The following is a 20,833-nucleotide window of genomic DNA, read 5'->3' as shown; positions in this document are numbered from 1 at the left end:
TTATCCATCCCAAGGGAAAGAATTAATGGTTTCTAAATGCAGATTGAAGAATACTTTTTTTTTACTTTCTTTATTTTTCTTGAGTCCCCTCCTGCCTTGGGTCTATTTTTTTCACAACATGACTACTATGGAAATATTTTGCATGACTACACGTGTATAACCTATATCAAATCACTTGCCTTCTCAATGGAGTGAGGTATGGGGAAGGAAGGGAGAAAATTTGGAACTCAAAGCTTTAAAAATCAATGTCAAAATTGTCTTTACATGTAACTGGTGAAAAATAAAATACTAAATGAATTTTTAAAATATATTCAACCTCTATTTGGCTCTTAGAATCCTTCACAGTCTAGCTGCAGCCTCTCTATTCAAGCTTATCACACATTACTCTCCTTCACTCACTCTAAATCACAGGCAAAGTGGCCTTCTTCTGTTTCTCTTGCATTCCATTCCCTTCCCAATCCCTCTGCACAGGTGGACGCCAATGACCTTATCACCTCCACCACTTCCTCTATAAGGCCTTCCTTGACATCCCCCAGTTGGTAATGTTCCCCACCAAAAATAGTCTGTAAGTTCTTTGTTTATACTTTGAGTTTAATTCTGTCTGTGTTGTATAACAGAGGTAGATGTAAACTCCTTGAGAGCAGGAATAGTTTTGATTTAAAATACTCTACATTGATCATAGTACTACATATTTATGTGTATGTGTATATATATATATATATATATATATATATATATATATATATATATATATATTAAATCATTCTTTTTCAGTCATATCTGATTCTTTATGACCCTATTTGGGGTTTTCTTGTCAAAGATACTACAGTGGCTTGCCATTTCCTTCTACAACTCATTTTACAGATGAGGAAACTGAGGCAAACAGGGTTAAGGGACTTGATCAGGGTTACACAGCTAGTAAATGTCTGAGGCCAGATTTGAACTCAAGAACATGAGTCTTCCTGACTCCACGACTGGTACTCTACTATACCTAGCTGCCATTACATATAGTAGGTGCTTAATGTTTGTGGAATTGATTTGAATTCCTAAAATTTGGTGCATTGAGCTAAACACAATGACTTAGATGAAATCTGACCAGGGTTTGATTGTCATGTGAAATAGGTCTTAGCTTGGAAAGTCCAAGGTCCCACATTGCATCCTGGACCATCTCCAGTTGTCCTGATCCATATCTGGCCACTGGACCCAGATGGGTCTAGAGGAGAAAGGGAGGCTGGTGACTTTGCACAGCCCTCCTTCACTTAAATCCAATTCACTTGCATGTCATGGCATCACCTTCCATGATGTCCCAGTCCTCTTTGAGAACGAAGGACAAACAGTAGCAAGAATGCACTAAATTCCTTATTTTTGCAGATAAACTGGTTATCAGCCACTCTTTATCTTATAAAGTAGTTTTGTTTTGTTTTTAATTCTAACATTGGATTTTATTTTAATTCCAACTAAATTACTTCTTATTAGATTTGGTCTGATATTAGATATTTTAGCTTTCCATTCCATTCCTTTTTTTCTTCTTCAAATTTGATAAGTATGTCATCTATTCCTTTTTCCAAGTCACTAAAAACATAATATTTATGAACACAGAGCAGAAGGCACAACTTTGAGACACAACTACATATTTTCTTACAAGCTGATATCACACTATTAATATCTTCCTTTAAGTCTGGCTTTTAAATAAGTTCCTAATTCTCTTAATTGCCTATTATCTTCCACATGTCTCTTCATTCTGTTTTTTAATAGCATAATTTGACTAAAAGATTTGCTAGGATTTAGACAAAACTATATCTACACTATTTCCCTGATCAACATGTATAATAACTGTGTCAACAAGAAGGGGAGCCAAAGGGGAATAAGGTTCATCTGTTCTGATGAAAATGTATTAACTAACCTTAATTATATGTCGTAGAAATGAGCCAATAACTAAAATCAAACTGAAACTGTCATCGTCTGTGGATTCCATTTTCTTGCCATATATGAAAATTCCTACATTTGTTCTTCTCCTTGACCTTTCAAAGATCAATGACTGGCTCAGCAGTCACATCTTCCCATTCTTCCCCTATGGATGTTGCTAGTAGCTTTTGAGGAACTCACCAATGGATCTCTTCTCACTTCACCAGCATTTCACTACCACACCAAACTGTTTCATTCATTTTGCTAACATCCTTTCCCCTTTATTCTTTCTGATTAGGTTTGAGTTCTCTTTTCTTTCTTCTCAGGGCTTTCTCGTTCTTTTATTATTCCATCTCCTTAAATCATCCTCTTCCCTTTTCTCCTCATCTTATCATTCTCCTGTTTTTATCCTCCCCTACTTTCTTCTCCTCATACTCTCTATTCTTTCTCTACTCCCCTATTCCTTCTCTTTCTTCCTCTGTTCCTTCTCCCTTTATCTATTTCTTCTTTTTTCTCCCTCTGTCATTCTCTCTCTTTCCATCTTCTCCTTCCTCATGATAAGCTCCCTGGTATTAGAAATTAGCATTTTCAGAAGACCCTTCCCTACTGAAAAACAAAAATGCTAGGAATTCCCACAGGGAACTGAGGGACCTGGGTCTATATACTACCTACCTCAACTGCTTTGGGCAGGTCACCTTCTTTCCTTGTGTCTAATGTCTCTCTTTTATGAAAAAGGTACAATCTCATCTACCTGCTAATCTCCCCTATACCAAGTTTTATTAGTAACACTAAGCTAACAGTATCTATACAACACTTTGGCCGCAATAGAAAAGCCTTTCAGACAAACTAGATTAATACAGATTAGTGTTGGGAAATTGCTTTAGATTTTTAATAATTTTTTTTGTCTTAAGCCATTTTATGACTCCTGATTAGACTTTCTTTTGACATAGCAAATTATCATTTTCAATCTATGCCTCTATATATCAATAAATATTATCAATACCTGACTTTTTCCTAAATAGGGGCTCATTAATTTTTCATATTTCATTGGTAATATTAATTTGATTGGTGAATTTTGATGGGCATCGTATAGTTAGGAGAGGTAGTTAGAGGACCTTTGTCCAATTTCCTTTTCCCTCAATCATGGATAGCATTGTAAGGGTGGAGGCTTCTAAACAAACATAAATTTATTCTATATTATCTCCCAAGGACAGATTTCAATGCCTCTTGACTTTATAATTCTTCTCCTCAGCAAATTCTATCACTATCTGCAGCAGGTTACTTTGCCATTTCTTATCTGTTAAAAGGGTTCTTTAAAAAGCACAGGTTGAAAAGAAGAGAGAGAGAAGCAAGTTGAACAAGAAAACAGGCTGTCGAATAAGAAAAGTTGGAGGAGGAAAACAAGGATAAAGAAAGGAAGGCAATCTGAAAGCACAAAAGGGAAAAAAAATCACTCTAATCTATACGTGTTAGTGAAGGCAAGGAGTGGTGCATATAATCTAGGATTATAGATAATATAATCGACATTTTACTTGTTTCTTAAAGGCAAGTAAAAATTGAATTAAATTGGATTGAATTGAATAGAGAACTCTAGGAATGTGAGGTCAGGCCTTGGCAAAGCTGTAAGGAATACTATTGACTGAGGCACTAATGTGCCCTCCCACCTTCTCTTCTTATTCCTTTCTCTTCCTAGATGTCCTAATCTCATATGTTCGTATCCAGCTCTACCCCTTACTTCTTAGCATTCTAAAATTTGATTCCCCCATCCAGGCTGGCACTTTGTGGCGCTCTCATGTGGTCTGTTTGACCGAATTCTGAAAAGAAAGCTAATAAGACAATTTTTAATAAAATGTTAATAACTGATAATTTTAAAACATGTTACTTTTCACAGATGTCATTGAAATTTAAAATTATATTCACAGAGACTCTCAGGATAGCCTATTGTGTTTATCAGATTTGCAAGAATTAAAAACTGCGAGGATATGGTTGAGATCCAAAAAGATATTGAACAACTTAGAATGCTGAACCGGATCTAATAAGAGTAAATTTTGCTTGGGTTCAAAAAAATTCAATTTCCACAGTGAAAGATGAGGGAGTCACTGAATTTTCTTGGGCAGGAGAGTGATGTGTAAATAAAGCCTTTGCTCCTATTAACATGCTGTAATAACAACTGCACTGGCACACCTAGGACGGCTGCTAATGCAGTTTCTTTTATCTGCCTTACTAGGAAAGACTGCTTAAAAAGGTGTCAATAATCTTCTTCTAATTACCTAAGTACATAAAAGACAAACAGAGAAAAAACAGAGAAGAGAAATAAAGACCAACAGACAGGGCTCCATTGCCTGAATCAAAACAATACTGCTATCTATAGTTTACATTCACCACTGGATCAAGAGAGCAGTTAGGAGGTGGGGTCTGAACATATGCCTACTTAGAGTCTTGACCAGGGAATCACATCTTTGTCATAAGCAAGCCCCACCAAAGCAAAAACTCACTGCTCAGAATATATACTCTTTCAGCTAATAAGCTCAGACCAAGAACCCTCCTGACTCATTGCCTAATTAGAAATGAATAAAATGAATGTGTAAGTCTTCCCACAAGCAAGCAAACTTCCTTTAATGGGCTCTACATGAGGCCTATTGATGGGCAGGGAAGATCTTATTCCCCATTGACCTTACACACACTAGAAAAGCAGGTGGGTTGTGTCAATAAGAACTTGGAACTAAAGTTTACTACTGGCTACATGCAGTATCAGTCCTCAAGATTTTACCATAATGCAAAATTATTTATATTTTATTTGAAAGTAAGTATGGGTGTCTCTGGTATCTTATGAATTCACTTGAAACTAATTAAAACCACATCAGGTCAACTAAGAAATTCAGATTCCTCAACTTCCCCCAAGCCTCAACTCCTGCCTAATCCCCACCAAATATTATTCAAATTTATTTTTGCTTCTCTCTCCAAGGCCTCCCTAGGCCCACATAAAAGAAGCAACACAAGCAGAGCTGTCCTTCTCTAAAATTTCTGGTTTATAAGATAGACTTTCAGATGCCTACATGCAGCTATTTTGTCCCCCTCAGTATATTCTTCTCCAAGTTCATAGTGCCATTGATTTAGGACTGACTGGCCATCAGGCCAGACTTTTTATTGTATTTATTTTTATCAATTTTTTCAAAGAAAAAAAATCAATTTTCTCTCCCTTAAGCTCCAACCCCTACCACTGAAAAAAAAGAAAAACAACCCTTGCCACTAATATATATATCAAGGAAAATTAATTCTTGCAATGTTTGTGACTAAATGATATGTCTCCTTCTGTGCTCTGAGTCCCTTGCCTGCCTCTCTGCTAAGAGTTATGCAGCATGCTTCATCCTCAATCCTCTGGAATTATGGCTGGTCATTGGATTGATGAAAATTACGAAGGCTTTCAAATTAATTTGCATTGGCAGTGTTGCTATTGTATAAATTATTCTCCCATTTCTGCTTACTAAATCATGTATCAGTTCACACAAGTCTTCCCAAATTTCACTGAAACCATCCCTTTTGTCATTTAATATTCATATACCATAATTTGTGTTGCATTCTTATATCATGATTCATGTATCTATTCTCCAATTTATGGGTACCACTCTTAGTTTGTAGGTCTTTACTGTTACAAAATAAAATAAAAAAGTTAAAATATTCTAAAGTATGTAGGTCCTTTTCCCTCTTTCTTTGATCTTTTTGGCAACCCCTTTATTTTACAGATGCCCAAAATGAGGCAAAAAGAGGGTAAATAAATTAAACAACTTTAATTCATTTAATTTTTCTGTCTCACCTGTGCTCTCCAACCTGATGTTAAAAAAGAAAATTGCAGGATTTGAACTTGACTTTTTGATTCCAAATCTAGCACTTTAATCCACTATGCCAGGTCCTACCAAGCTAAATGTATTTTCTTTTTGGACAGCTTACTATTTTAGTAGAAGAGGGGAATTCCATTGAAAAGGAATGCTTTTAGTTTTCACAATTTACTTTATGTCTCTCATGCTATTCTTGTAGTAGAGGTAAGTGGAAAGATAGTTGTTTCTATAGTCTAGCGATGGTGTAGACCCCTCTCTAATAATCAGAGTGAAATGGACTGCCTCAGAAAGTGGTGGGTTTCCCTTCACTAGCAGTCTTCAAGCAAAGGTTAGATGTCCAATTTTCAGGCATGTTCTTATTCAAGAATGAGTGGGACTAAATGGCCTCTGAGGTCATTTCCGACATACCTTCGATGTTTCTAATTCTTAGATTTCATCTAAGATATATGGTGGCCTAAATCTTGGTTCCAAGATTTGCCTTGTTTTGATTTCTGCACTATTAGCTAGTCTGCCTACTGTGGCTGCCCTGTTAATCCATGTTCATCATGACTTGAATAGGGCAGGACTCTAGGGTAACCTTGAAGTCATTTCTTCTACCTTCTCTATTTGCAGTGACCTGACTTTCAGCAACCATTCCTTTGTCTCTTGTACTGTCATTTATTCACTTTACATGCCTAGCAAAAGATTTAAGCTATAATGGGTTTCAATTCAACACTGACAATTTGGCTATCCTCCAGAATGTGATTATTGGCAAGCTTATCTGTCAATTTATCACGGCTGACACTGCTGAAACTGTACCTGTCTATCTGCAGTTTGAAGTTGACCTTACTTTTAGAATCAGAGAGACTTGGCATATTTTAAAGGTGAAAGAATCACAACCTCAAACCCTTTATTGAATGAAACAGTTATCAGAGGGTGCAAACCCATTATCCAGAATGGTTTCCCACCCAGCAGTCATGAACTCCCCACCAAAGGAGATTGTTATTATGACCTGTTGTAAGAAACTAGGGGCAATAAACACATATAATGTGTGGCTAATGATAACTCTCTTTATTCTCTGCTTCTGTTTAGTCAACCTTTTTTTTAAAGTGATCATATCAGTGAACTGAATAGAGTATTTTTACCTTGTCTCTGTGAAAAAAATAAATCTTTGTTAGTGTTCATCATCCTTAGATATGATTTTTTCTTTCCTTACAGAACCTAGAGAAATCCTGTATCTGTTTGTTCAGAGAAATAAGGTGCCCACACTCTAATTAACCTAAAGTGCAGGCTTTCTTTGTGGGAGGGAATCTTTAATTAGAATATGCCACATCAGAACATTAATGCTTTTGGCCAAAGGTCACAACCATAAAACACAGCCTGTCTAGTTTTTAGATTAAGATACAAGATAATATTTGAATTTCTTTAGTTTTGCAACAGTACTATCTATTATACAGCTTTGACAGTGGAGAGCCAAGAGTATGGGTCTGATCTTCAAATGGAACTAATGAGTTCACTTTGCTGTTTGGCCCCAGGCTGCACTCCTACATCTGTCTATTCACTTCACAGACAGATGTGCATTGTTTTGTTACTAGGGGACTGGAGATGGTGGACAGAAATGCCTAGTTCATTAAAGCTATGGGGGAATGCAGTACATTGCCATTAGATTTCAAGTCAATTCAATTTAAGGAAGAGGTATTAAGACATATAAGTAACAAAGAGGCAGTATAATATAGTGAAGAGGTTGCTTACCTCTTAAGCAGGAATATCTGGGTTCATGTTCTACCTCTGACAAGTACTGGCTATGTGACACCAAGCAGTCACTCAATTCCTCAGAGTTCTAGGCAGCTATGTAAAACTGATGGTAAGTGTCAGAGAAAGTGAAGACCTGCTTTATGGAGTGGGTCTCCTCATCTCAAGTATCAGCTTGTCTATGCCATTGAAATCACAGAACCTGTCTCTCTTTTTAAGAGCCTACTTTGCACAATGCATTATCTTAAGTGTTACAGATACAAAAACAAATAAATAAATGAGTGGATGGATTGATTGACTGGCAGATGAAGAGTCCCAGCTCTCAAATACTGGTATTGCAATAAGGACTTATTCAAAATCATTGCCCTTTCTACTCCATGACCTTCACTAATTATACACGGTGTTCCTAAAGTCTGGAGACATAGGCAAAAATGCGTATTTTCAAGAAATGAAATGAATGACATTTTCACCACATTTTATTTAATTGGAATATTAACAAATAACATCTTCAATATGATTTCCATCATTTGTGAGGCAAAGGTTGATGCATTTTGCAAGATTCACATGAACTCGATGCAATAACTCCACATTGCCGTCAATTTTAGCACACTCACTCTTTATGCAATCAAGTGTGTTGCATCTGTGATTTTCATTGAGTACACCATCTCCTTTAGCATACCCCAGAAAAAGAAGCCAAAGGGTCTAAGGTCTGTTAATATTCCAAATGTTTCAAAATATGCATTTTTGCCTATGTCTCCAGACTTTAGGGACACCCTGTAGTTATATCATCAGGAAGTGGAGGAAGAGTTCAGGGCAATTGCCTTCCTGTTAAACCTCTCCACACCCTGCTTCACATAGTCTTTGTGCAGGGTACATCCCATTCCCATCCCCATCCCATAGAGCCCTGGCTCCAAGAGATGAAATCCGAGACTAGTAGGGTTAGAAGGGACGTAAGAGATTTCCTGTTCAATTCCACAGTTTATAGATTATTTGGTTGGAGAAAAGATTCCTTATTTCATATGTAAAGTGTCCTAAATATTCAGCTAGATAATGCTAAGTCTGGCCATTTTATTTAGTGTCATTTCTTTAAGTTGGAACGCAGTCCAATGGATGGCAATATGTAGATTTTTACCAAATAATATACAAAAGAATAAAGCTGGAGAATTTTTATAGCATGTCTATAGCCCTGGCCCCTTTTCCATTATATTTTCTTTTCTTTTTCCCATTGTTTAATTTGAAAAGCAGAACATTGCAAGCTGCTTCACTTGAGGAATGCAGAAAAGAATGAAAAAGCCCAAGGCCTACACCACTCCTAAGAACAGCAGCAGACCAAAACTAGAAAGGAAATGAGAGAGAACTACCCTGAAAATTGACTGCAGGGTACCAGCTGCATGAAGTGAGGCTGACATTCTGCATAGTGGACCTGGAGATAACTAAAGATAGTGAGAAACAGAAAATGTCACAAACTATTCCCTGGAGCCCGCCGCCCCATAGCGATCAAGCCCTGCCTTTTCTGAAGCAACTTGACACTTTTATCAAAAGCTCTAGCTTATACCACAGCATCACATGTTTCTGGGCACTCTGTCTCCCTTTGGCACTAGTGCTGAAATTTAGATTCTTCTGTTTTCTGCTCCCAGATAATCAGGATGAAGCTACAATAAGTTGCTTACATTCATCGAGCTATGAGTCCTGACCAAAGTGGGTGCCCCTTCCCTTTAAAAGTAAGACTGCCAGGACTATTTTGTTCACAGTCCTTTAATTAACATGCCATCCAGATAGCCATTCAACAAGCATTTATTAAGTGTCTACTATTAGGCAGCACAGTCAATAGAGTTCTGGGCCTGTATTCAAGAAGAGCTGAGTTTAAATCCAGCCTCAGATATTTGTGACCTTGAGCAAATCACTTAACCTCTCTTTGCCTCAGTTTCCTCAATTGTAAAATGAGGATAATAATAGCACCTATCTCCCAGAGTTGTTGTGAGGATAAAGGAGATAACATTTGTAAAGCACTTAGCATGGTACCTGGCACATAGTAAGTGATACACAAATAATTATGATTATTATTACATGTAAATCACTATGCTAGGTGATGAGTACACAAAGATAAAAACAAGACTATCCCTGTCATCAAGAAATTTGCAGTTGACTCTGTGGGACATAACATCACAAAAATAACTATACCCAAGAGAAAAAAATAAGGAGTGAGTCAGTTTTGACAATTAGAAGGATTAAGGAAGGTTTCACAAAGGAGATAACAGCTGAGTTCAGGCTAGAAGGAGGACAAGGATTCTGAAAATCAAAGATGAGAAAGGAATTAATTCCAGATGCAAGAATATAGAAGTAGGGGGCAGGTAGGTGGCACAGTGAGTAAAGCACCAGCCCTGGAGTCAGGAGGATCTGAGTTCAAATCTGGCCTCAGGCACTTGACACATTCACTAGCTGTGTGACCTTGGGCAAGTCACTTAGCCCCAATTGCCCTGCCTTCCCGCCCTCCAGAAAAAAAGAATACAGAAGTAAGAGATAGAGTACTGAGCTTAGCAAAATGGCTCCTAGTTCAGAAAACATCCTTAACTGTATTATTTCATGCTTTAAAATATGTTGATCACAAAATTTTTGCCAGTCATTAAGTCCATCACCCCGTTTCTAGGTAGGCCTGCATTTAAACCTTTCCAGGTTGGTTATGAACTATCTTGCCTTTAAGGAATTTCAGAGGAGGAAAATACAGAAACGAATACATGTCAGCAGAAGGTAATGTTTCATATGGCTCCCTTAACCAAATTTCTCTGCATTAATAATAGTAGCTAATATTGCATAAAGCACAGCACTTAAAGGTTTTCAAAGCATTTTATACATCAATTGAGGAAGTAATTATAAAGTCCAGGGCCTGTCACATAGTGAGTACAAAATAAATGTTAGCTGTTAGCAATATTATTATTAATTATTATTATACATTGTGGTGGGTGGTAGTATTATCCCCATTTTGTAGACAAAGAAACGGAGGCTGAGAGGTCAAGTAACTTTGCTAGAGACACCCAGCTAACAAATGTCAGAAGGAAGATTTGAGCTTTGATTTCCCTAGCTATAAATCCACTGCTTTATCCACTGAATCAAGCTGGATCATGGACTTATTGAGGAACCCAACATGAACATTATAATTGAACAAATTCAAATTGTTCAGTGTTCTTATCATGTGGATTCTATCAGTAAAGCCAGTAATTATTTTATTTTTGTCCATTATAGTGGTTTTTCTTTGCCAGTCAACAAGAATTTATTAAGGCTTAACTGTAACAGGCACTGCGCTAAGTCCTGAGGCTACATGTAATACGAAGCACCCTCAGGGAGCTTACTGGAGGAGGTCCACACATCAGAGTGAAGCTGTGAAGGGAGTGGAGGGGGTAGGAAGTGGCTGAATCCAGAGAATCAAGGCCCTCCCTGGGCCCTTCCCCAAATGGAGATTTCTGGAAGAACTCCCCAGTGTGACAAGAAGCCCACAGGAACTGAGGCACGCTGGTTAAGTTCAGAGAATGTGGGCAATTAAAGATGCAGGACTGGAGGTCAGAAGAGAAGTTAAAGCTGGATAACTAGACCTGGGAATCATTAGCATTGAGCTAAGTGGGAACGAATGCAATCAAATAAGCAAGAACATAGAGGGAAGAAGAAAAGAGAGACAAGGACTGAGTCATGGGAAACATTTATGGTGAGTGGGAATGACATTCATGAAGATCCAGGCAGACTGAGAAGGAGTAGCCAGACAGGTAGGAGGAGAACCAGGAAAGTTTAGTGTCATGAAAACCTAGAAAGAAGAGAGTATCCAGGAAAAGAGGGTCTCTGAGAGTGTTAGAGGCTGAGAGTCAAGTCAAGACCGAGAAAAGGCCATTGGATAGATAGACAGGTCATTTATCCTTGCAAAATACTCTAAAACATGTTTTACTTTACTTTCAATGGCCTTAGCTTTCTTAAGCATCATATGAACACTTGCTGGAAGCGTCTGATATCCATAGCCCAGGGACCTCTTATCACTCTATTTTACTAGTTCATTACCTCCATTTAATGTTCTTAACCTTTTTTGTGTATCATACACCCCTTTGGCAGTCTGGTAAAGTCTATGGACCTCTTCTCATAATAATGTTTGTTACTTATAGTCACAATTGAAGAAATGCTAATTTTTCATGAAAGCTTAGTGAAAATAAGAATGTAACTTTTTTTTTCTCTCCATCCAAATTCACAGACCCTTTGGCAGTCTGGATTCCAGATTATGAAGTGTTGATCTAGACTGACCATCAGCATTTCCCTATATAAGTGGCCTTGACCAGGCCTTTTGGGAATAAGGGTGAAGAAAATTGCTTCAACAATTTCTTCAGTTGTAAGGTTAGGGTAGAAATCATTTTAAAGTGCCATAGTGAATATGGCTTTTCATAAGAAGTGAATAAAATCTACTTTAATTTTTAAAAAGCTGTTTTGAAGTGTTAACAAAATGCTTTTAAAATATATGTCTGAGCGTTCAGCCATTCTTATGATTACTCTCCCATTTACATTATTCATAAATGGCAGTAAATCCCCCATTTCATTATGTCACAATAAAGCCTTAACTAGGGATTTTTTCATATGGGTCACAATAGTTGAAGGGAAGGGGCATTGGTAACACAAGGGCAATCTGACAAGGATTGTTACTTACAGACAGGAGTGATGTGTTGCTAGAGAATCTAGCCTTTTCCCAATCTCTGCTGTTCAGACTGGGGATGAATGTGCCATGCGGGGCTGAGGGGAGGGGCCATAAAATGAGAGGATGTGGCAGAGAACCAAAAGGTTCTCAAGAAGTTGCCTAAGATAAGAGGTAGGGGTGCAAAGGAGCCCAAACCCCTGATAGCTGGCACTCTAGGCCACAGCTTTGGGGGTTTCGTGTTTTGCCTCTGGTATATGTTAGAGATCCTCTGTAAATCCTCTACTTTTCAGAAGTTTTCTTAAGTCTGGCTTAACCTATCTTTTTCTTTAGGATATCCTCTTTCCTCTGTATTTTTAAAAATTATTTAGGAGGCAGTAAGATGGTGCAATGTATTGAATGTTGGACTTGGAGTCAGAAAGACCTTAGTTCACACCCTGTTTCAGACACTTACTAGCTAACGATCCTGAACAAGTTACTCAACCTCTCTCACCCTCAGTTTTCTTATCTGTCAAAGTAAGGGTAATAGAACCTACTTTGCACAGTTGTTGTGAAGCTCAAATGAGTTGACTCATAAAGCATTTTGCAAATCTTAAAGTGTTATATAAATGTTAGCCATGATGATGATGATGATGATGATGATGATGATGATGATGATGATGATGGCTAGAGATTAGCTGTTAATTATAAAGTGGCTTATGCTGATTATCGATTAGCAATGTTGATTAGTAAATTCTGGTATGAGAAGTACCTATTAGACTATGCAGTTTTAAGAATTCTCTTTTTATTTTTTTATTTTTGGGGGGGACTGTGTTTTGTCTTTCTTTATATTCTTAGGATTTAGCACAGTGTCTGGCATATAGTAGGCACTTAATAAATGCTTTTAAAGAGAACTGATTGGGGTCTGTAGGGACCACCCTGCAATATGTCTACTTATTCTAATCCAATTGAGAGGAATGCCCACTGAGTATAACCAGGCGGTTGGGTCCTGAATAAAGATGAATTAGTATTAGAAAGTCAAGAATAGAGACTATATGTGCCACCTGTACTCATTTTTTTTCTGTGTATTGCATAATTGAATAATACTGGATTAGGAATGAGGACATGTAGGTTCTTATTCTGCCCTTGTCATTAACATGCTATGGTGACCTTGAGTACATTATTACAACCATGTAGGATCAGTTTCCTCATCTACAAAACCAAAGAGATCGAATTATGGGATCTCTAAAGGTCCTTCCAACTCTGCTGTTAAATGGGTCTATTTCCCAAAAAGAAATTTTTGTTATTGCTTTGTTATTAATCCTACACTTCCTTCTACATTATAAATAAATGCAAACTTATTTCTACTTCTCTTTACCTTTTCTACTTAAGGGTGTAATTGGGTATATCTTATTATCTTATATGTGCCTATAAACATCATATATGTGTATACAGTACATGCATGCATACACATATATACAAACATGCGCATATGTACATATATTGTGTTGTATGTACATGTGTGAATATATAGTCTATAAACATATATGTGCTTATGCATGTATACAGTATCTACATATATACAATATGTATATATACACAAAAATAAACATCTTATATGTATATACAATGTGTCTATATATATACATATATATACAAAGATATATAATAAATAATCTGATTCCATTACTTGTATAGAAATATACTTTGGGATCATCAGATGGTCTGCTTAGGGGATACAGTTAATATTAGTTTAAGTAAAATGTAAGTAGAAAGGTAAATTTGACCTCTGATCCCCAACTAGTCCCCATTTGCAAAACATTTATTCCAAAGTCAAATACAAATAAAATTATTATATATGTTATTATTCATGCCACAATGAACCTACATTCTTGAAGATACTTGATTAGCATCTGTGTACAAATGAAAAATATGACTAATAGTATGAGAAAATCCAAAATGACAATAGTTAAAAATCCAGAGTAGCATCATAAATCCAGAGCTGAAACGTATGTTGCAATAGAAAGTGATAAAATCAGAGTCAAAGGAACTGGAGTCAACTCCTCACTCTTCTATTTTACTACATAGGTGACCTTGGATGAATGATTTAACCTCTCATTCTTAATTTCTTCATCTGTAAAATGAGCTGATTGGACTAGATGACTTCTAAGGTCCCATCCAGTTCTCAATCTGGATCCTTTATCATGTGAGACTAAGAGTAAAACTTCTTCCTACATTAAATTCACCTTTTCTAGGGAAGTGTGTGTGTGAGACACATACACATGTGTATATGTGTATGTAAAGATACTTATATATACACATATACAGTCATACATATCCTATCTTAAATGGACCTATAAATACATGTAAATATATATTCATTTTGTGTTATAATGTACATAAGATATGTACTCATATAGATATGCATGCATATGTATATACATATCTTGTCTGTATATGCCTGTACGCATGTATCCATATGCATGTACATATATTTATGTGTATATATGTATAAACAGATATTATATATATGCATTGTATCATCATTTGGGTATACATGTGTGTATATGTACATATACATGTGTGTATACATACACATATACATATTTTTTTCTCTTCATTGGTATATACACTCCTTGAAACCAGAGATTTTGGTTTTTTTTTTCTTTGTATCCCCAGCACTTACTATAGTACAAATGCTTGTTAATTAAGTGAACCTTATTTGCAAGAATGGTTTTTAAAAACTTGGTATAAAATTAAAATTATTTTAGTTTTTCAAATTTAAGTTGACTTAAGGAAATCTGGAAGGATCAAGTCCTTTGCCTATTTACTCCAAGTACTATTGCTTATGGCATTACTAATGATCTTGAATTGATTTTGGACTATCTCACTAAGAATCCGATAACTCCATCTGGTGGTTGATTTTTAAATATTACATACTCAATTTGCTCAAATTGGTTCTTATTTTATGTAGACCTTATAGAAATTATCATCTTTAAAACTCCAGTTTAAGATTCCTTTGGGTTCTAAGCACCCTTATCACATTTAAAAATCCATAAATTTCACCAGAAATTGAATGGTGTTCAAAACAATTAGTGGCTTTCACTCATACACATTTAGCAAGCCAGATCCTGTCCCATCTGTTCCTTAGAATCATACTAATCATCCTGAATCAGAAATGCATTTTTCATGGCCAGTGGAGAATCACATCCAGCCATTCCACTCAAGGAAATACAACGTGTATCCTGTGACTACTTTGTTGAAGTATGAATATATGATTATTCATGGACTTAGCTCTTATTAGAATTCTATTTTACCTGCTTTCATGGACCTGTTATGAGGAAGAAATTTGAAAAACTCCCTAAAATCAAGATCTGTTGTCTTATCAGGAAATTAGATGGTTTTTGCTCAGTTATAACTGTATATTCAGAATATTTGAAATTAGTATCGTGCTGGGGTTTTTGTAATTGTGTAACCAGTGTCACTCTTTTTTATTTTTTTGTAAGTATAGCAGTGGTAACAGGCTTATCTCAGTCTTTAGGTATAATCTCTCTCTTATATTATTATAGGTATTGCCCAATTCCTTCAGTATCTTAAGAAGATGTTACCTATAACATGTTTTTACACAGTTAACTTCAAAAAAAAAAAAGGTCTATCACCAGGGCTTCCCTATCCAGCTTGATTTCCTACCCTTGTTCAACACTTGGGCTTTTGGCTCCCTTTTATGTTTTTGTGAACACAGTAATAAATGTTTCCTGCTTTCTATCATCTATGATTATTTATCCATTATTATCTGTTAGACAAGTAATGCTTCTTTCATTTTCCTTTGGTTCTGTCATATTTAAAGAATCTGCCTCTGTTCTTTCAGTTTATATCTTATTTCCTATATTGATTTTTATTTTCTTTTACTATTTATTCTTTCTGTGTCCTCTTATAATTCTTGTAAAAAGCTACTTGACGAGTAAGCAAATGTCTATTTCCTTTTCAGAGACGGACAGCTGATAATTTGAGAAGACATCATCAGTACCAGGTAAGTCACCTATTACAATTGTATATTAATTTAAGGGTTTGCAATATTTTCTTTTCAATGGGGACTTAAAACAGAAGCTACAACTGGCTATTTAATATCAGTGCTATTGTTATTAAATGTCTTAGGAAGTCATGAGGAACTTGGTGAAGAGATATGTTGCAGCGATGATTAGAGATGCTAAAACTGAAGAAGGCCTTACTGAGGAAAACTTTAAGGTAACCATTTATATGTTCACCATTGCAAGAGAAACTGAATTCTTTTTAGTAACTGGACAAAACATAGTATGTCGCAATTTTCATATATTAAGAGCCTGAAACACAGCTAAATCCCTTGTGTCCCAGAAGCCTTGAATATCTTCATATTTTCTAATGGAAGACTGCTAAATAATAATAAATAATAAGTTATGTGCTAGATCCCATTTACTACAACTTTAATTTACTGCCACTTCTCAAAATACTTAGAATACTCACAATACAGAGGATCTCATAGGGTTCTGATCTGTTTTACTCCAGGTAAAATATCAAAATTTTTATTTTCCCCAAAATCTTGACTTTATTTTTTCAGACATGAAATATTGTTATTCAGTAAACAATTGAGTCCTTTATACACATACTAAGTGCTTAATAAATGTTTGTTGATTGACTGACTTAACATAAAGCCCTGTAGTAGGTTGCATTGAAGAACAGTAAGGTGGGTGCTTTTAAGAAATTTTATAAAATATTGAAGGAAATGGAACGAAGATAGGTAAAACATAGGTATAATCAACAAATATTTATTAAATACCTACTGGCGGATAAGTCAGAGTCCCATCCTAGTGTGGGAAAATAATACATGGGAAGAATTACAAGTGAAAATCTATGAGTCATGAGTAAAGTGAGTAAAGTTCGCTTAAGGGGAACTGAGAACCTGACATGGGTCGTAGTGGGATGTGGAATGCATTCAGTAGGCAGATGGTCAAGAAGACCCTAAAGCATGAGCAGAATTTAGTAACAGAACATAAGGGACAAATTAAAGTTAGAAATTAAAGTCCATGTCAAGGTGAAAAACCTGGGGACCAGAAGAATAAAAATTATCATCAATGACAAACTAGCAAGAATGGAAGGTAAAACTCTATCTTAGACATGATTTTCTTTAGATAAATGAATGTGATCTCCTACACAATGTTTGAAAATATGTTGAGTAACTGTGGACCTGTGAGTGATTTAACAAAGAATTAACACTGGAGATAAATATTTTGGAATCTTCATATGGGTAATATGTACAAAGAACTTTCTAGAGAGAAGGGAAGGGAGAAAAAAGGAGAAGCTATAGCATCCCAAGATAAGACTTTGTCCCAAGTACCTGATAGGCCTTTTTTACCTTTTTCCGCCTAAACTAGAGTAATGACCACATGTCTCATTAATCTCAGCCCCGCAAACCCATAAATTTGGGGAGTGGAAGGGGACCTTGGAGATTAAATAATCTAACGTCTTCATTTTGCAGGCGAGAAAACTAATACACCAAGAGCTAAAATGACTCACCAATTCTCAAACAGCTTTCATAAGGTCACAGACTTACTGCAAAACCACACACTAGAATTAAAAAGTCAAGGCATTTCTAAACATTACAAAATTCCATGGTGCCATAGTGAATAGAGCTGGGAGGCAGGAAGACCTAAGTTTCAATTCTGCCTTTAATACTTGTTTTCTGGGTAACCCTGGCAAGTCGTGGCCTCTCAGGCTCAGTTTTCTCATCTGTAAAATTCAGATGGCAATAGTACCTGCAGTATTGTTCTAGTGATCAAACAAGAAAATGTACATAAAGCCTTAACAGCTTTACAAGCCTAAAAATTTTGTTTGTAACAGTGACTCTGCATTCCCAACCTGCTCCCCCAACATGCCTGAGGATCAGCTATTTTACATTTCCCTCAGGGTTCTTCAATACTCTTAGGAAGGTTTGGGAGTATCTAATCTCTGCCACTGGTCCAAGTCCTCCATGATCCTGTCTCCTCAATTTTAGAAGTCCCCTACATTCTGGTTCCATTTAATCATTTAACAGTTGGATTCTCTTTTATAAAGGAATATCAAAAATATAACAAGAGTAAACATATAAACATCCCTCCCAACAATTCCAGATTATAGTTCTCCTTCCCCCATCACCTCAGTCTCTGGAGAGGATGTATGGATTAGGCTTACAGCTTGGCTGTTTTTAAATTGCATCAGACCCACTAAGCTCCAAGTGCAGAGTGCCCTGCTAATCATGCACATAGGGACCCTGGCTTTTCTGGGCTTCCCTTCTGGCATAGTTTCAAGACCCAGCCTAGAATCCTGATCTCCAAAGCCAGATGGCCTGAGCTCCCAAATCCAGTGACTCCATCTCTTGTACCTAGAACCGAAAAGGACAAACAAAACAGACCAAAAACCTCAATGCTAATTTATCTGGAGCTTCAGAGCCTAAGGGAAATGGAAAAGTGGCTCTTCCTTGCCCAGATTATTGTATGGTGTCTTTATTATGGGTGAATGGGACACCACTATAAAGCAAGACTGTCCCAGTCAGGTAGTATTAAGGATGTGGGCAGTTCCAATTATGTAGCCAGTTGAAGAAGAATGTTCCAGTCTAAGATGTTTTCTCCCAATAGCAAGTCCCTGGAATCTTTCATATGGATACCTCAATCTCAGGTGTTCTAGACATGTTGCTTTAGTCATGTTCCATATATAAATGTTAGGAATGGTGATGATGACTATAGCTGGAATGGCTGATTTCAGCAAAAAATAGCATCTTGACTTCCTGACAGTGGATATAAACATGTGAAATGAACCCAAATTATTTCCATATTTCTTCATGAAAATCCTAAACTGATTCTACCCTTCTCCCCTTTTCCCCCCTCCAATGATATTAGGAGCTAAAACAAGACATTTCCAGCTTCCGTTTTGAAGTCCTAGGATTGCTGAAAGGAAGCAAGCTTGCTTCTTTACGATCTTCAAAAATTATAAAGGAGCCTCCATTGGAGACTGAGGAGAGGAGTGACAGTGAAGGGAGTGACAAGACAAAGAAAAAGAATTTCAGCCTCTTTGATATAACCAGCATGATTCATCCAAGGTCAGCAGCCATCGCTTCAGAAAGACACAGCGTGAGCAATGGCACTGCCCTGATGGTTCATGAAACCCCCAGAGAGAAGCAGAAGAAAGTGAATTTTGTATCCGACGTCAAACACTTTGGGCTGTTTCATAAGCGTTCCAAACCACACTCTGCTGAGGCAAACGCCAACCAGATCTTCTCGGTTTCAGAGGAAGTTTCACGTCAACAGGCAGATGAAGAACTTGGGAAACATTTTCAACTGGAAGCAAGAGGACTGGCCAGCAAAGGTGAACAGAGCATCCCAGGCCTCAGTGAGCAGTGTGTGTTAGCAGACACGAAAAGAAGGAACAGAGAGACTTTGAATTTACATTTCAGTGACAGCCTTTGCACCTTGGAATCAGAGAAGTTAGTGGTAGAGGACACTGTGCCCATAATACCAAAGGAGATGCATGCCAAGGAAGAGGCCAGTGCTAAAGACTGTGAGTTAAAAATCACAGAGACAGTGATACACGAAGACTATGTAACAACGAGATTGTGATACTTGAAGGAGGAAAATTATACAAATAAGTGTATATACATTTTTTTGCCTAGTATTGGGGTGGGATGTTTAAATCTATATTCTCAAATGAGAGCATTTATCTACTGTCACATTATCGTGTAACATGACTAAGTAAGGGAAAGGCTATAGGGTACCTTTCTGTTTTTTAGCTTGCTTTTGCTTTCACAATTTGTTTTACATTTTTAATAAATTAAAACATCTTGTATTCTTGTACTGTTGCAATAATCCACAGACACTTTTTAATCTATCTTTTTTTTCAATTAAAAATGTATCTTCTCTCATATGGCATTTGTTTCCAACGATGCATATTTTTATATGTAAGAATAATGTAGATAACTTAACATATGCTACATTTTAGTTTCTTAAAGATCATTACTTATTATGACCTTTCCTCCAAATCCTGAAGTTTGAGTTTCAAACATAAATTTAAAACTTAGATGTTCAAATTACTAAGTATAAATATGAAAAACTTTAATATATTTTCTGCAACCTTTAATGGGTTATCATTTAATTTTTAAAGTAACATTTCATCTCTTCTTTGTTATAATTATTTTGAAAATAACTCTTCATGGACAAGTGTTCACAATTAATTTGCAGAATTCTTAGGTTTTGCCAATGTTTCCTTTCAATGAGTAAAAGAAATGTGTGTGCCTTGAGGATATCTTAATGACTATTTCTTTCAAAAGATTCAATCAGAAAAACAGCTCCCAGTCTAAGATATTGTTTTTTCCTAAAATAGACTACCTGTGTAATATTCAAGATCTTGTACATGTGATTTATTGTAGAATAGCTGTACTTAATAAAGAAATATTTTTTTCCTGAATGCTAGAAAAGAATGATATTCTGTTAGAAATATTTTCTGAATCATAAGTGAATTTCTTTGCTATACATAGAAGTGAATAAGGAGAACTTTTTATAAAGTTTGAATTTTTCAAACACAGTTTTCTAGGCTTTTGTCTACCCATAAAAAGTAGAAATTCAATATTTTAACTAATTGTTAAAATTAATATTTTATGGAAATTTTAAGAAACCTAAATTCTGCTTGCACAGTATTTTCAGGCCACAATCATTTTATC

General features: G+C 36.3%; 1 protein-coding gene across 6 annotated transcripts in view; it reads left to right on the top strand.

Annotated features, from left to right (window-relative positions):
• The window catches only part of TRPC4 (transient receptor potential cation channel subfamily C member 4), a 181,344-nt gene extending 161,271 nt beyond the window's left edge, over positions 1–20,073 (top strand). For 3 of the 6 annotated variants that reach the window (XM_036745196.1, XM_036745191.1, XM_036745192.1), the window contains 3 exons: positions 16,100–16,141; positions 16,267–16,356; positions 19,020–20,073. In XM_036745196.1, the coding sequence (XP_036601091.1) occupies positions 16,100–16,141; positions 16,267–16,356; positions 19,020–19,736 (849 nt within the window). In that variant the 3' untranslated portion in view covers positions 19,737–20,073. The remainder of the gene's footprint in view (positions 1–16,099; positions 16,142–16,266; positions 16,357–19,019) is intronic. The other 3 variants (XM_036745195.1, XM_036745193.1, XM_036745194.1) reach the window with 2 other exon arrangements.
• The last annotated feature ends 760 nt before the right edge of the window (positions 20,074–20,833 follow it).

Source organism: Trichosurus vulpecula, chromosome 2 (genome assembly GCF_011100635.1).
Source record: "Trichosurus vulpecula isolate mTriVul1 chromosome 2, mTriVul1.pri, whole genome shotgun sequence".
NCBI lineage: Eukaryota > Metazoa > Chordata > Mammalia > Diprotodontia > Phalangeridae > Trichosurus > Trichosurus vulpecula.
The sequence above is the reverse complement of the archived record's forward strand: the minus strand, read 5'-3'. Positions and strand labels throughout refer to the sequence as shown.